At 37.5% G+C, this 17520-nt stretch overlaps 1 protein-coding gene across 4 annotated transcripts in view; it reads right to left on the minus strand.

Annotated features, from left to right (window-relative positions):
* The window catches only part of LOC111156885 (phosphodiesterase 4D), an 887389-nt gene that overhangs the window by 340149 nt on the left and 529720 nt on the right, over nt 1-17520 (minus strand). The window contains exon 1 of one of the 4 annotated variants that reach the window (XM_022518029.1): nt 16464-16567. The exons of the other annotated variants lie outside the window; for them this stretch is intronic. Coding sequence (XP_022373737.1) covers nt 16464-16552 — 89 coding nt within the window. The 5' untranslated portion in view covers nt 16553-16567. Of the gene's footprint in view, nt 1-16463; nt 16568-17520 lie in introns of those variants that run through there. 4 annotated transcript variants of the gene reach the window in all.

Genomic DNA, 17520 nt, shown 5'->3' on the forward strand with positions numbered 1-17520 from the left:
TTGAGAGATGACAGACACCTTCTCCTTTGAACTGTGAATTACCATATTTGGATTTGTTTCTTCATATGCTTTTTACTAGTCCTTTTTGTTTCTCTCATTTGTTAAACTGAAACATTAAAATGATCAAATTTATCCTGGTAGTATCTAAATTTCTGTTTTTGTAATATTACAGAGTTTAACTTACTAGTAGTGGCACATAAACTGGTTGAATCAACTAGACAAGTAAATAGCCAGCTGATTTCACAGGAATCCAGCATCAGGGAGGTTCCTTTCTTAGAACACCAGAATATACAATATAAGGTAAGAAACTAGTTTTCATTTTCACATCTATCCTCTTGCTTGCACTTATCAGCATTCAAAAGAATAATTACTATTGTTCATAAGAAAAATGTTATCAATAGGGCCATTTTTGAAAGTCTGTCAACCCCTGATTTAAGCAATATATATCAGAATTGAACACATAAGATGTAGGGCTTCATATGTCTAGCAGATTATACATCCTCATACATTGGTTGAATGAATGAATGAATTGCATATAAGCTCATAGGGACACTGAACTATTCATTGATAATTCTCTTATCCTTCCTGAGCTTGGTGTTATTATCAAGAATACTTGCTTGATTATGAAGAAATATTTAGGCAAATACCCTGGGTCACTTATAGTTTTTTATAATTCCATAATGCTATTTCTATAAACTTAAAAAGATACAGTAATTGTATAGTTTATACATTCAATTTCACATGAGGAGGAGGTCTGTGGAAGTTAAGTTACTTGCCTGATATTGTATCATGAGCCAAGATAAGAGTGAAAATCTAGTAGTGCTGACTGCTGCCATTCCAAGCAAAAACTGGAATAGTTCATATTATGATTACCATAAAAAACAACCTCGGGGCACCTGGGTGGCTCAGTGGTTAAAGCCTCTGCCTTCGGCTCAGGTCATGATCTCAGGGTCCTGGGATCGAGTCCCGCATTGGGCTCTCTGCTCAGCAGGGAGCCTGCCTCCTCCTCCTCTCTCTCACTGCCTGCCTCTCCGCCTACTTGTGATCTGTCTGTCAAATAAAAAAAAAAATAATAACCTCAATAAATATTGTGTGCTGGGACATCATCACTATGATAATAAAGAGTATTTATATGAAAAATGGGAAAGTATATTTTGTGTGGTGAGTTACACAATAAATAGTAAGTAGAGCAAGTCTGATATTGGATTTAAATATGAAAACTAACATTAGGTCTTCATACCATATACAAAATAATCTATGGAAAGGATTTTTTTCTACAGGTGTTATAATAAAGATCCCTTCCAGCTATTTACTCATCCCTTACTTTTCATTATAAGTCAAGGGAAACTAAAAAAGGTCCTGGCTCATGCCTTCTCGTCTCCCCATAATTCACTGTCACTGATAGTAAAAGGTGTGTAAACGTGCTTGAAAAGTAGTCACTAAGTTTTTAACACAAACTTCCTGATATTTCTGGTGGTATAGGATACTCGCCAGCTTTCTCAGAAGCATTACAAATTCTTCTCTGAGGATGGAAACAATATTGGTGGATGGGGCCAGCCTCCAGACTCGGTCTCTTAAACTCTTACTTCAGCTATGTCTCAAGGCTCTTTTTCAGTGGTTTAAATCATTCAAGGGAAAGAAAATGTTCTGGCAACCTCATTTCTGAACATCTTGAAAAATAAAACAGCTTAAATTTTCAATCTTTCTGTCTCATCTTCCCTGTCAGTGGTGTTATCTGAAGATTATTTCAATCTATTGAACGTAGACATGTATTTATTTTAAGCACTTACAAAAGTTCCCATGATTCATTTTCAGTGTCTACATATTTTGGTTGTATATTAGTGCATTAGGTCATCAAGTCTACTATACTAACAACAATGAGGATTACTTCTGGATTCTATGAGGGATCATAATTAAATTGTGACTGATTACACATGGAAGTAGACATTTTTATTTTACTTGCAAGATTTACTCTATCTTAAAAATTTACCTTTTTTTTTTTTTGGTAGGAGGATCTTTATTACGTTTATGTACAGAAAACTCAACAGCATACACTTTAACCTAGTTTTTCCGCTACTTCCTCAGTCTGCCTTTTCCAACTTGGTACTGTGAGCCTCTGATTTTGCACCCAGGACATTGTCTCCCTAGGGATGGCAGATCTCATCATATCCGTCATTATAATTGGTCCTGATGGCTTCTACCCCCTTAGCCAGAGCTCCTTTGTCTCCCAAGTTAACCTGTGTGAAGGCAACGGTGGTACAGATCTATCTGTGGACCAGATGACCCAGCCTGACCTTATTCTTGATAATGCAGAGGGAACCCTCATCTAATGACACAGGGTGGGTGGGAAGACTACCAGCTTGATGGGATCCACATCATGTGCATTCACTACCAGCTGAGTCTTCTTGTTTTTCACCAAGATGGTGACAGTATTAATCCTTCAGGGAAGGACTCTCAGTTGGGGACGTCTCCTTTGTGCCTATCTCCTAAATCCTTTCTACTCATACTGGGGTCCGAAGAATGGCAGCATTAACACCATCTTGGAGCTTGGTGGAGATGCAGAATCTCAGGCCTTACTCTTGACTTACTCAGAGTCTGCAGTTTAACAAGATCCCTAAAAGATATGTGTGCATCCAGTTTTTAGAGGCACAGCCTAAGGCATGGTATTTAGTATTTAATAACAAACTGCCCTCCTCTTTTCAGAAGAAGTGTCAGTTCTTTAGGTTTGGATACTGAGCATAAGCTATATATTCATTTAAATATAGTAAAACGAGGGACACCTGGGTGGCTCAGTTTGTTAAGCTTCTGCCTTAGGCTCAGGTCATGATCTAGGGTCCTGGGATCAAGTTTCACATTGGGCTCCTTGATCAGTGGGGAGCCTGCTTCTTCCTCTGCCTGTCTCTCCCTCTACTTGTGCTCTTTGTCTTTCTCTCTCTCTCACTGACGAATAAATAAATAAATAAATAAATAAATAAATAAATAAATAAATAAAATCTTTAAAGAAGAAAGGAAAAATCTAAGATAAAAATAAAGGCTGAACAATCATGTCCTTTGTTTATTTTATTTTCCAAAGTAGTATTTTCCCCCCTGTCAGATTCTTCTTATAAATCGCTCTCTCAGAATAAGTTCCCCTATAGAGGCTGAATGCTATCATGCCTGCTGGACCCAACTGTATTTGATGACTATTAGGGTGATTTTCTACTTAAAAGATGATCCTTATCCTTAGCACTCCCTTTTCTGTTTGAATTTGGATATTTCATATCTTATGGTCACCCCTAGCAAGAGGTAGGACAACAGGGAGTTGAAAGCAGTTTTTCCTTAGCAGTTTTGCTAAAAGATTTGATAAGTTTGAAATATTTGGTAGGTTAAAATGAATTCTGTGGGCTATTTACCAAGGCTCAATAATACATTTTTATTTATCACTGACAAAATGATTAGCTACGCTAAGTTGCTATCTGATATATATTGGTAACTACATTTTAGTGACCTGGAAGAATTTGTTAAGAGTTCCAGTGGGACCTAGGGAGTTTTAGGCACTGAGAAATGTTGGTTCTAAGGATTATATTTTTAGTAGAACCTCATTTCTGAGGAATCAGAAAAGAGTGAAGCTCAAATAGAACAACTTCAGGAGCCCACCAAGGTAGAGATTAAAATTTGAAAAGAGAACATTATAAATCCTTAATGCCTTTCCCTATTTTCAAGTCAGGTGACCTGATGTAGAAAGTCTTATTTTCAAAGTTCATGATTTAAACTATCTGTCTGGTAACAAAGTAAACATTGTTTCATATCATGAACCCCCCAGGATGTATTTATACTGCCTTAACTTCCCTTTTTATTCTACAGAATATGCCATCAATTAGAGAGATTTAGGATTGGATTTTGAAAGCTTCAAGAAATAGGACCCACAGTTATTACACATGCTAAATTTATCCAGTCATCGTCTAAAATTAATGATCACATTTTGACATGGTACAAACTGAACCTGGGTCAGCTTACTTACTTGACGTACCAGAAGTCAGACTGGTATCATCAATCAGCTTATAATGAGCTTTGGAGGGGATGACATACAAAAGAGGATTATATGTCACCAGAATCTTGACATTAAACAAATAAATAAGTAAATAAATACATTTTCATTAAAAATAAATACGTAAAGACAAAGAAAGAAGAAAAAGAATAAAAGGAATGGACTATATCATGACTTTCATTGCCTACGTATTCACTAGTGTGTTTACAGAGGTTAATTTGGCTCAGGAAAGTCAAAAACAACTTTTCCAAGAAATAATTTATGGGGTGGATAAAATTTTAATATGAGCATAGGATATATAGTTAGAACTAAAAGCAGGAGATGGTCATTTTAAAATAGAATAAAAAGATTATTAATTGGTTTTGTTCACAATGGTTGTTGGATTGACAAATGAATCTGAATAAAATGTAAGAATAAGATTACAGACTTAAATTGATTATGGATCAAAGACAGGGTCAATTCTCTTTCTGCACAGTGAGTCAAGTTTTCTACTAGGGACGCTCATTTCATAGGTGTGTATTATTTATCATGAGGAGAAGTAGAATGTAAATGCTTCACTATTCCTGGAAAAAGTGGTCCTGTAAATCAGAATATCCATCTCCTAGGTAATTATTTATTAAGATGCTGTCATTGAAAATGAATGGCCTGCCCTTTGGCAAAAAGGTGGAGAACCAGAACACTGCTTTGGGAATTATGTAAATTGTACAATCACTTTAGGTATTTAAAAACATGCATAAATGGCAACCCAGAAATTCTACTCTTCAGGATACACCCACCATATGTATATGCACAAAAACTTAACATACTCCATGTACACTTGTTTATCAAATGACATATCCTAGCATGTTCATAGCATCTCTATTCATAATAGCCTCAAACTAAAATATCCAACTAACCATCAACAAATTAACAAGTAATTTGCAATATATTCACTTGATGAAATATGATCACGAGAATGAACAATCTACAAACACACAAAACAATATATATGAATATTACTATCACAGTATCGATAGGAAAAAGCCAAAACAGAAGAGATTATACTGGATAATTTCATTCATAAAAATGTTCAGAAACAGGCAAAACAAATTTATGCTCTTGGAAGTCAGGATGGTGGTTATCTTTGGAAGTATAGTGACTGAATGGAAGATAAAAGGGTATCTTTGGTCATGTTTTATTTCTGGATCTGTGTGCTGGTTACATGAATGTGGCTAAGCATTTTTTTTCCTCACCCCATTGTGCATTCACACTTATCATCTCCTAATGATCAGATTCTCTTAGAGGGTTAAGGTTAATAAATAATTTAACAAGGAAAGAGAGTCCCTTCCCTTTTCACCAATACTGGCTAGGCAAGATACTTATTTTTTAAGTGAGATAGGGCTAACACAAACATTAAGCCCTTTAAATTCATTTCAAAATACAAGATAATTGTTTCCCTCACCAGAAATGTCTTCTTTCCCTTTCTTGCCATTTCTGCAAGTGAGATTTCTCTGCTGATTCTGTTGCCTTAGACCAAATGAATTTTCTTTAGGAAGAGATACTGAGGTTTTGTTTGTTTGTTTGTTTTGGTCCGTAAGTATCTCAGCCAAGGGTCAGGGGAGCAGAGCACACAACAGAAGTTGTAGCAATCCTCTTCCTCTACCAGGGGAGACTAAAGGAAAACATACCCACCAGCAGCACCAACACTGTTGGCAATAGGCAACTGCATTTGCTTAAGACATTGTGAACTTTGTAACAAATGGCTAGAGAAGGTTATGGCGGGAAAATACCTAGTCATTTTCTAGGCAATGGTAAGATACAGAAATAAAACAATTATGTGAGTATATGAGCATATGAGATATAGGTCTTTTCGTTCATCTGAGATCAGGGCAGTGATACTTTGTGGAAACCACAAATGAGAACTTTTTATCAAGTATGACCCCAAAATAGCAAAATAATTTTTTGGTCATGTTTCTTTCCCTTATGGTGACCCTCTTCCACTAAAGAATGTACTTACATCATCAAATTAATGCAATTCTTAAACAGGACATAAACCTTCCGTTTAGATGAGAACACTAATCAGATTCAGCTAGTTTTTCATTTTCCATCTATCTAAACATTGTCATTACACAGAAAGAAAAATCCCAAGGTTACTTTACGGAGTTAGACCTCTCTTCCCAGCCAATCCACTTTATTATCCTATATAAACAAATTCTGCCATTGCATTCCTTTATCCATACCAACTTCAAGTGGATAATCTACAAATCAATTAAAGGCAAGTTAATTGCCAAGAGGGATCAAGGAACAAGCATTAGAAACATAATATTTACAGGCACCATCCTAAAAATTTATGTGTTAGAGAAAAGTTGGTCTGACTAGTTTTCCTTCTAATCCAACATTTTAAATTTGTATGGTTGCTTTTGAAAATAAAAAATTCATCATATCATTACTCTTAGCTTATGACATCTATGTTTTGGGGCTGACATGGACAGATAAACCAAGCCCCCCCCCCCAAAAAATACTACTATAGGATATGCTACTGCTATTGATTTTTAATTTTCATTTTTTTAAACTTTAACAGTTCCTACCTTTGAAACTTTTTGAGGATTACAGGAAATAATGCAACAGAAAGTAAAATATCCAACCCCTTTTCCTCCTCCTCCTTACATGTCTATAATAAAGGAGAGACAAAGGCAAATTCAGTGAGGAGACTGGACTCTGATTTGCCCAAGAACAGTCAGTGATGAGGTCAATATTCCTGTTTCCATTAAATTGGTGCAGTTCTGAGTTACGTCATCTACGTAGGACTGCCATGTACTTATGGATATACGGAATGGATATACTTCAGCTTCTAAGTAAAACAACTGTTGTTTTCTTTATGAAGCCTTCCTTGAGTTTTCCAAGCAGAATCTCTTATCTCAGTACCTATGTTATTTTATTTTGTTGTTAACTTGGTTTGTTTTCTGCCTTCTTCTACTACAGTGCAAGCTTTATGAAAGCAAAGATCTAATTCATTTTACTCATCATTCTATCCATACCATAAGGTCAACAGTTTTAGGTGGCTAGGAAAGCAGGAGGCATGGTGGGATGAGGGAGTTGTCCATACCAGCTGACAAAAGCAGACTCTTAAATTTTCAGGAGTATGGACAAATTGTTGTTATACGTAGCAACTATAGAAAGTTAAATTATACAAACTTACAGTTAAAAAATTAATTTAATTAAATAATTAAATTATAATTACCTAATAAATATTCGAAACTCCTCACTTATAGTTTGCCTACATTGTAATATCATGTATGTTCTAGAGATCATTTATACCTACATATCTGTAAGTGCTATATGGCTTGCTAACTCTCCATTTAGTGCCCTCTACAACTTGAATTGGGCCACGAGGAAGATTTTTGTCATGGAAATCAGCAAGTACTACAAATGGGCTTTGTGTGAGAGAGTGTGTGTGTGTGTGTGAGTGTGTGTGTGTGTGTGTGTTCACAGGAAGCTGGCTGTTAACATTCACCAGCCCACTAATGAAAAGGCTTATCAGGGGCATTCAAAAATAGTTTCTGAATGAATGTATTCATCTTTTATATGACTTTTCATTACATTTGAGTGATTTGCTCATGGTCACATTAGTTCTTAGCTTATTCCTTTAGCCCACCACAAAGCTTCTTAGGTTCACTCTCAAGCTTTCTTTTCGGAATAGGGCATACATACTTGTTACTCTTGAAATGTCTATCTTTTGCATTTGATTGACTTCACATATTTAAAGTAGGGTGTATCTACTCTGTTCACAAATTCATCTTTTCTCTTTAAAATTTGAGTTGTTCCCTTCCAAATTCACATTATCTTCAGGTATTAAATCATACAATTTGACAAACTTATTAGTTCACATTGTCCTCTCCCTTGCCAATGGGATTTTCTTTTGCTCTGATTCACAATAACTCTGCATACTTGTCTAACTCAACCTTAACAGGAAGTCAGAGGCTTTCTTAGCCTCTTGTCAAGAAAATTTGGGGCATCTGAGTGGCTCAGTCGTTAAGCGTCTGCCTTCAGCTCAGGTCATGATCCCAGAGTCCTGGGATCAAGCCCCACATCTGGCTCCCTGCTCAGCAGGAAGTCTGCTTTTCCCTCTCCCACTCCCCCTGCTTGTGTTCTCTCTCTCACTGTCTCTCCCTCTCTGTCAAAAAAATGAATAAAATCTTTAAAAAAAAAATTCAAAAAAAGAAAACAGTTAAAAAAAGAAAGAAAATTAGGAAAGCTCTCCAATTATGGTTCGAAAGTGAAAAACAAAATGGAAGTTAGGAGGGGGTATAGTGAAAGCAGGAGGTGGGTATCTGGCTGGGGCAAAATACATCGGGGCTGGGACCTCCACAATGAGAAGCAGCAAAGGAAAGGGCACAGAAGCAAATTCTCGCTGTCTTGTAAAGTGTTCATTATTTTCTCTGCTCAGACTAAACAAGTCTTCTCCGGACCACTCACTGAAGGTACTGTCTCTTAAAATTATGTGTTGGGAATTCCCCAGTTGCATGACTTACAGTCAAAATTCTACTACTGAAAATCATAAAATCAGCATAATGACAATAGTATAAATTTTATTAGCCATGACCTAAACTTGGAGGCTCACTTCTATTACATATTGAGAAACAGTATAGTTTAGAAACATAGTATCACTCTCACGTGGGCCATCAGAACTATTCACAAGCATAATTACAAGCCCTCAGCACTGAGGGGCATCTTTGCTTTTTCAGCCACCTTGATTTCTGCCTCTCCTGCCTGTCCACATTTGACAGTGCTCCATGCTGTTCTGTAGCCCACAGCCACCTCTTAATCAGGACTTTTGTAATAACCGCACAGTTTTATGTGTTTCTGTCTGTGGTTGCTCCGCGTGCTGTCCTGATAGTACAGAGAACTCTCAAGCCTTATTTTCCCTCTTTATCTCTGTTTCTGGTTGGCATTTCCTTGCTAATTGCACAGATCCCTTTGAATGCTCCAGATAGGACTTTCTTTCAATTTAGGAGATCTCAGCTAGTGCTTTCACAAAAATTTTATTTACAAAAGGTCCCTACACAAACCCTATTGCAGCTGTTGTAGGAAGGGATTTTTAGACTTGTAAGTAAAGTGTCTTAGTTTTACTTGAAGGAGTCTTTCTAGTGTTTAGAAACCCATCTTTTTGTGGTGGCTGCCCAATTCTGACTCTTGCACTCCTCCCTAGTTGCAGAAAATATGTGCTAAACCATTGTGCTTGCTGCCTTACCAAAGACATTGATTTAGATGGGATCTACACTGAAGTGAGGTGGTGGGACACTGGAGGAAAATTTTGTGCATAAGCGCACAGAGCCGTGGTTTCAAGCTCTGGCTGTGACACTATCAAATTTGATGACCTGGGCTTTCTTTAGTTCTTGAGGGTTTTCTTTTTTCTTTTTCTTTCTACTTCTTCTTCTTCTTCTTTTTTTTTTCTCTTAGATTGGGTTGGCGTGGGGGGGTGTCACACAGCGCAGGCAGAGGAGAAAAAATCCCAAGCGGGCTCCAGGTCCAGCACAGAACCCTAGGCAGGGCTTGATCTCACAACTCTGAGAATGTGACCTGAGCCAAAGTCAAGAGTCTGACGCTCAACAGACTGAGCCACCCAGGTGCCCTGGTCTTTAGGTTTTGCAATGTAAGATGATCGGTTTGAGCAGACGAACTCTTGGGTCTCTTCAACTTTTGTCCACTACTCTGTGAACATGGGGGAAGAAAGTACAGTGTCCCCATTCTTGTCAGGGGTGTAAAAAGATTTGCTGATAGTTTCATTCATTCAAGGCATATTCATCAACCACCTACACCATGTCACACACCCCACAGGTATTAAAAATAAAGAGTTAGAAAAAAGAAGGCAAAATTACTCTCACATGGAGCTTACATTCTAGTATTAATAATACCTCACATTTATTTTAGTGTTTTCATGTGCCAGGAATTATATATGGTCAACAGACTTAATCCTCATAACATCCCATTTTACAGATCAGGAAACTGAGGCAATCAAGTTCAATAATTTTCCAGTGTCTAATAGCTGTGAACGCAAGTATAGAAATCTGAACATCAGCAGTGTGGCTTGGAAGCCAGCCAGCTCCCATCCATTAGACCACAGCACCTTGCAAAGATCCAGCTGTTTATATATGCAAGCTGTGAGCTGGATTGTACTATTCTGTAACCAAATGTGGCCCCAGTGATAATGACTAACCTATAAACCTAGTTGAAAAAGAAGCATCCATCACAAAATTGATGAAATGATAAGAGGACATTGGAAAATGCTATAAAGAGGGGGTAGGCAACTCACTCTTCTGTACATATTCTCATTGAGGGGTGCAATGACCTTTTGAAGTAGGCATTAATACTTTCCATTTATAGACATGGAATCTACTAAGAAGGTTAGGGAAATTGCCCAGGCAAGAAAGCAGCAAAGATGGATTCAAACTTCATCTGCTCAGCTGTAAAGACAAAGTCTTCCCCTTATACCATGCTACTTAACCCCACATTTGTTAAGATTGTTAACCTTCCTGCTATTCCTATAATGATTGTTATGTTGCCTTTATGGTAACTATTTTTTTCCCATTTTCAAATATGTTAATATTACTCCCAATTTGGAATATGGTTAAGAAGGCCCATTTAATATTCAAAACAATGCCAGTGGCATGAAATAGGATGAAGTTGACCTCTTTTGCTCAGAGAATCTTCAGGCTCCACTGAACAGCTAGCCAAGGAGCAACATTTTGGCAGTGAAATACAACCACATGAGCAATGTTTCTGGCCAGATGAGATGAGCCAGATGGAAGCCCATGGAGCAAAATCCAGGGAGAGGATGAAGCCAGGTCGCTTTAATCACCGACTGGCTTTTTTGTTTTTGTTTTTTTGTTTGTTCTTTTTTTTAAAAGATTTTATTTATTCATTAGAGAGAGAGAGAGAGAGAGCACAAGTAGGCAGAGCAGCAGGCAGAGGGAGAGGGAGAAGCAGGCTCCCCACTGAGCAGGGAGCCTGATGTGGGACTCGATCCCAGGACCCTGGGATCATGACCTGAGCCGAAGGCAGACGCTTAACTGACTGAGCCACCCAGGAGCCCCTGTTTGTTCTTAAGAAATACTTTTTTTTTTTTAAAGAGAGAAAGAGCAGGGGGCAGGGGAGAGGGAGAGGGAGAGAGAGAGAACCGTAGGCAGGCTTCATGCCCAGTGCAGAGCTGGAGGAAGGGCTCAAATCACAGCCCCAAGATCATAACCTGAGCAGAAATCAAAGTCTGCCACTTAACCGACTAAACCACCCAGGTGCCCCAAGAAATACTTAAATTTTGAGGCTCTTGTTTAACAACACTTTAAACCAGTATCAATTACGTTAGCTGATAGTTCAGATATTATTTAGTAAATTTATATTTTAATTGACTACTAAGCCATGTTCTACATCAAATTACAAGGTCCTCTTTCTCCAGAGAAAGATTCTGAGTTGATCTGAGGAGGACATCAATCTATTAGAATAGCACTTCTCATGATGGAACTCCTTGTGTGGTCATGGGAAGATATGGTAAGGAAACTGGAGGGAGCAGAGAGACTATTAGAAGTCTAGGCTCTAGGACAAACTGCCGGGGATCAAACTTGGGCACATTTCTTAAACTCTTAAAATAACCTCAGCTGTTAAAATAAAGATGATACTAGATCTACCTCATCGGGTTGTTTTGTGAGATGAAATGAAATAATGTGTACATTACCAGGAACATGCCATGGCACAAAGTGCCACTAGAAATTAGATCTTATTATTCAGTTATTACTTAGTATTATTCCAGATTTCACTGCCTTCCTGTGTCTGTGTGGTCTCTGATCTCTGAACCTTCCATTCTTTCTCTCCTATTCAGTGGTAAGTGTCCCATTCTCCTCCCTATAGAATCAAATGAGATGAGCCATGGGGCATTAAAGACAGAAGTCATCATGCCATTTATATCTGAAAAGCTTTAAAAACTGCTATGCCATGGGCGGCATGAATGTTAAATCTGGGAAGTTACAACCCAGCATATTGATCTGTTGGTGGCCCCCATCTCCCCTCCTAAGGCCTTGGCTCCGCCTGCATTTCTAGTCGGTAGTAGATCAACAACTGACCGTGCTACTGCTCAGGTTTTCGTGGTAACAGAGTCGTTGAAACCACACTCTCCTCTTGTTTTTGTTCATATTTGTTATTATCAAATGTCCAGATCCAAGTCGCAGGTCTGAATGTAAGTTTCTAAGAGTATAGGGATGATTTAAAGTCATTGAAGGCTTTTTGTTTTAGTAAATATGGCTTTATCTTTCCATGGCTCAAAATCACTTGTGCTTCTTGTTTCTCCATCTGATTGCTTGTTAATTCTCCTTTTCACTGATTGGTCTGTTTCTCATTAAAAAATTCACTCATTAGCTCTTCTACAACAGGTACAAGTATGCTTACATGCATTTAATTAATCACCTATTTGGCAGCTCTGTTAAAATGCTGGGGGAGGGATGTTGATGTTGAAACTACTGGCAAAAAAGAGATTTGGAGAGTTTTGGAGACTCAATTATTTAATATATCCCACGAACCCTATTAGCATAAGAGATGGGAAAACAAGAACTGTTTTCTGCTTCTGGCCTATGGGATGCTAGTGGAATCATCTCTGTCCTAAATGTACCTTGGATGACTTTCTCTTCTATTTGCATACCACCCACCCCATAGTCACCCAATTTTTTTTTCTTTTTTTTTTTTAAGGTCCCTTTCTGAGAAGAGAGAAAGCAGACAGTTTTGTGATTTGTTCTGGTTGGAAGACAAGACCATCTCTTGAAGGGTAGCTTTCTATTTAATGTTTCCTTAAATGTTAGTATACTTTTAAACAATAACATTTAGAAAAACAAAATGTCCCAGCATAGTTCCCTTGGGGAGTTGGCAGAATCCACCAACCTGCTAAGTCTTACTCCTTATTCTTTCTTTCCTTCCCAGAGCATTTTCTTTCCTTTTTTTTTTTTTTTTTTTAGGTACTATATTTAAAACTCCAACGTAAATTCATTCATTTACATTATTTCCTCAAACTTAATGTGATGAACACACCATTCCCTTCTCTCTCTAAAAGATAGGAGAGGAGTGGCTCTAAATAAGGATTGGCACTCATTCCAGATCCATAGATGAAAATAAGCCTCCTAAGTATGTAATCCTCTGTTTCTCTCTCCGAATCAAATAAAATTTGGCTTAATAAGCTATATATCAATCATATTTGGCTTTTTATAATAACACATTTTACCGACAAAAGACAAAAATTTGTCACTGCTGAAAAACCACTCTCAAATCTATTTTAAGCATTGAATAACTGTCCAAAATCGTATTTCTCAGGGATGAATACTCATTCAATGCATATAATATGCTATTACTTTAACAAAGCAGACTCTTTAACTGAATTTCACATATTATAGACTTGGTTTTCCTGAACGTTACAGACTTGGTAACCCTGAATGTTACAAGAAAGGGGAAATAACACCAAAGAAAACTACTCCAGTTTAAAGTTAAGTGTACCACCAATATCAGGCATTCACATCCATTCAATCTCAAAGGAAAAAAAATTATACTATTATATTATACTAGCCACAATTGAGGACTTAAAGAATATACAATATTTCATTTAAACCAACAGTCTTATAAAGGAGAAATTCAATGAAGAACTTTTGGCAAATGACCAGTTATTTCAGTAGTTTCAATAGTAAAATCATATTCAAAGCCTCTCAAAGGTCATGGTAAGCTTAAGCTATGTACATGTTTTAAGGATCTCATATATTAAAAAAATGCAAAAATAGAATTGCAAAGTTGTGGGAAAATTTATATGTTTACATCAATCAGTTTAATACCTTTAACTCTAGGAAAGCTATGCAACAAAAATGTGCTATTCACTAGGTAACTATAGAATTTAAGTGTGTGTGTGCCTGTGTGTGTGGGTGCACATACAAGCATATATTGATTTGTGGTTCATTTGAGATGGTGTGGTCTGTTAAAAGTTTATAGTTGTACAATAAACATATTTTTTCATTATTGTCAGTATACCGCTGTATTGAATGCATAATCTTTTTGAACACTGACAGACCTCTGAAAATGTAAGACCAGAGTGGCCATCTGCCCTCCTAGTTCCCTAACCTTCCACTGGACGCTTGGCCTGTGATAGGCCCTGATTATTCAACAAGTTGACTTTCTTTTTTTTTTTAAAGATTTTTTTTTTTTTTTTTTTTTTTTTTTTTTTTTTGTTCATTTGACAGATAGAGATCACAAGTAGGTAGAGAGACAGGCAGAGAGAGAGGAGGAAGCAGGCTCCCCGCTGAGCAGAGAGCCCGATGCGGGGCTCAATCCCAGGACCCTGGGATCATGACCCGAGCCGAAGGCAGAGGCTTTAACCCACTGAGCCACCCAGGCACCCCAACAAGTTGACTTTCAAAATAAAACGGTGATAGCAACTAAGACAGTATAGCAAGATGTTTCATCAAATATGCATTAATGGCACTCCTGTCACATATAAGGGAGCCTATGGCATCAAAGGATTTATAGTCCAAATGGAGAGACAAAAGAGGACCCAAAGAATAGTGAAGACAGTATGTAAAACTGTTTATTACATGTGCGGTTCACACACAAATTAAAAGCAAACTGATGAGGGACAAGGTCTGTCAAGCTCCAAAAGAGAAAGGCCCATGATGGTGAGTCAGGATGTCACTCTAACCTCTTGCTAGGAAAAAGGCGTGTTAGAACTACCAACAAGGGCACTTAAATCCATGGAAAACTCATCCTTACACATCTCAGTGTTTGTTTTATTATGGAAAGGACTGGAATTTGACTGAAGGACAATGAAATAACTTTGCCAGATGAAGGCAAGTTTCATAATGTATCTGCAAATCATACAGTAGAGCTTAAATTGAATTTTTTTTGAGATTTCTGAAACACTATTGCCACATGCTAGTCCTTTCACACTATCCAGTAGCTAGACATGTATGATATCCTGGGACTTGTAATCAGGTCTCAATGATGAGGAGAGTCGAGAGGTCACCATCTATTGGAAATAAGCACTGCAATGTTTACAAATCTTTGATGAGCATACAACTTAGTATATAAGAAGCATGAGATGCAAATAATAAGCATGAGATGTGCATTCAGTAGAATGTATAGTAGGGTGCATCATTTCTACTGTTTTACTGTATTTATAACTAATAAGTTAATATAATTAGTAAAAAATAAATGGTATTTCCTTTGTTTTGAACTAGAAATAAATGGAATCACTACCTACACTTTTAGCTGCCAATTTTTATTTATCGTGGTCAAAATTTGCTCATGCATTGTTCCTATAAGTGAATTATAGAATTTGCTTTCTCTGATTTTACAGTTCCTGAATAAGTTCCGAGGACACTATTTTCCATACTGTCTCCCATGAATTTACTCTCATGAATTATTTTAAAGCAAAATTCAAATGTTTTTTTATGCAAGTAAATTAGAAGACATTATAACCGAAATTTAATGCATACTTCTATATAGGCCAAGTAGTCCCCAGATATGTGGCATTTGGTCTAAATAAGAAAGATATTCTCAAAACTTTGCAAACAGTTTCAGCTGTATTTGCTTTTCCTGAAATAGCTTTCACTGCTTACAGACTAACCAATCAGAAGCAAACAAACAAAAGTGTGAAGAATCAATCTTTTCCTTGTAAATAGCTAGAATACTCAGGAGAGAAGGAAATCAAAGATTTTTTTTTCCTCACTGTCTTCTTTCTTTTTTCTAGTTATTTCGTTAAAATAAGCTAACTTGGACATAAAACAAAGTTGTCATTGATGATCTATTGAGATCATAAAGTCAAGATCTTTCATATGATTTCTATAGAAATCTTCAGAAAGAAACGATTAACAGAACATCAATTTTGATTTTATAGTATCTAATTCTCCTGAACAAGATTAAAACACTAAATTACTATCTAGATTCCAGGGATAGTTGCAACTTTTCCATGTAAATGTGCCCGGAAACCCTTATAAACAAGACAGTAGTATTTCCTTTTTATTGCTTGATTGCCTGTTCAATCAAGCAAGATACCGTTCCTAACATTTAAAGGGTTAACTGAAAGTTAGCACGACCAATGTTGACTCTTTTAACTCCATCAGGGATGCTAATACTCTTGTTTTCCAGATGCCAGTAATAGAATGCTATTTTCTTTTTAAGTTCACCATTTAACACTCAAAATTAGCTTTTAGAGTTCGTTAACTTCCTGCTACTTCTCAGGTTCCCACATACCCCCGACTATTTTCAGGTTCATCTCTTGGTCACTCATATTTCGTATACAGCTAACAATGCATGTTAGGAGTTAAATAGATCAACACGGGGCAAAAGCATATTTCGGAGGGTGGGGTGAGGACGGAAGGGCTAAAGCTACAGAGACTGATTTAAAAAATTCTTCCCAGCTACAAAAAGTAAAGAGTGATACCTGTAGGACTTTGAGAAACGCAATCTTGTTTTGGCTCTGGGAGATGGTCCTGGCACTGTGACTCCCTGAGGATCCCAAAGAAAAGCCATTTGTAAGGAAGGTGCCAGGATCGCTGGAAACCGCAGAAAGTCAGAGTTGGTACAGGGCCCGGGGGCCTGAGGGCCCCACGCTGAGCAGGAGGCACTTGTGGCTGAGTGAGGGCATTTCCTCTGTGTGGAGGTATGCGCTGACAAGGAGGTGGCAGGCTGGCTGAAGCAGGGGTGGGAGGGATGGCCAGGACTTCCTGCTGCATGACACTTGCCCTTTGCGACAGAGCTTGCTTCACTCAGACCTTATCTCATTAATAATATGAGCAACACACTCTCACAAATTTGTTTTTAAATATAGTCCTGATTAAACAGCATAGTCACATGCCACTCCTGAAAAGCACGAAACACACATACACACACAATGAAAAGTATGACTGAATGTGGGTGAACCTTTATATCAAGTGTGAAGTTTAAAAAAAAAAAGAGGTTAACAGAGGGCCCTTTGTTAAAAAAAAAAAAAGTAATTACATATCTACAATGGGGGAATTCAACAAAGATTACTACATTTCACACAACTAGATGCCAAATAGAATTTTCTTTATTCCAACTTCTCTTAGAAACAGGGATGGACATCATTAGTTGCAAAACTTTTACAAGGATTTAATCGTCCTGAAATACCAGCATCTCCCTGCAAGTCGATATGGGAAGAAAACAGGCAGATCACTTTCAAAGCTTTTGGCAGCTTTTCCCTCAAGGAGATGGCGTGTCACCTTGGAGAGGGAATTATAATGCATGGCTTTGACAAAAAAGATCAATTTTCCTTGTTCATTTCCTAGTCCTTAGAAACATTTCTTAACTCCCTGATAAATCCCTTAAAACACTTTCTTTCAAATTAAATAAATGATGAAAGCCAAACAGAGCCCTTCACATGTTTTATGAGTCCAGCACATTTCAGGGAGGCGCATATTTCAAGATGTTGTACGCAAGGAGTCAAAGGACCCCGATGCCGTCATCACTCCTCACCATGG

This window comes from Enhydra lutris, unplaced genomic scaffold (assembly GCF_002288905.1).
Source record: "Enhydra lutris kenyoni isolate GAN:26980312 unplaced genomic scaffold, ASM228890v2 scaffoldscaffold50, whole genome shotgun sequence".
NCBI lineage: Eukaryota > Metazoa > Chordata > Mammalia > Carnivora > Mustelidae > Enhydra > Enhydra lutris.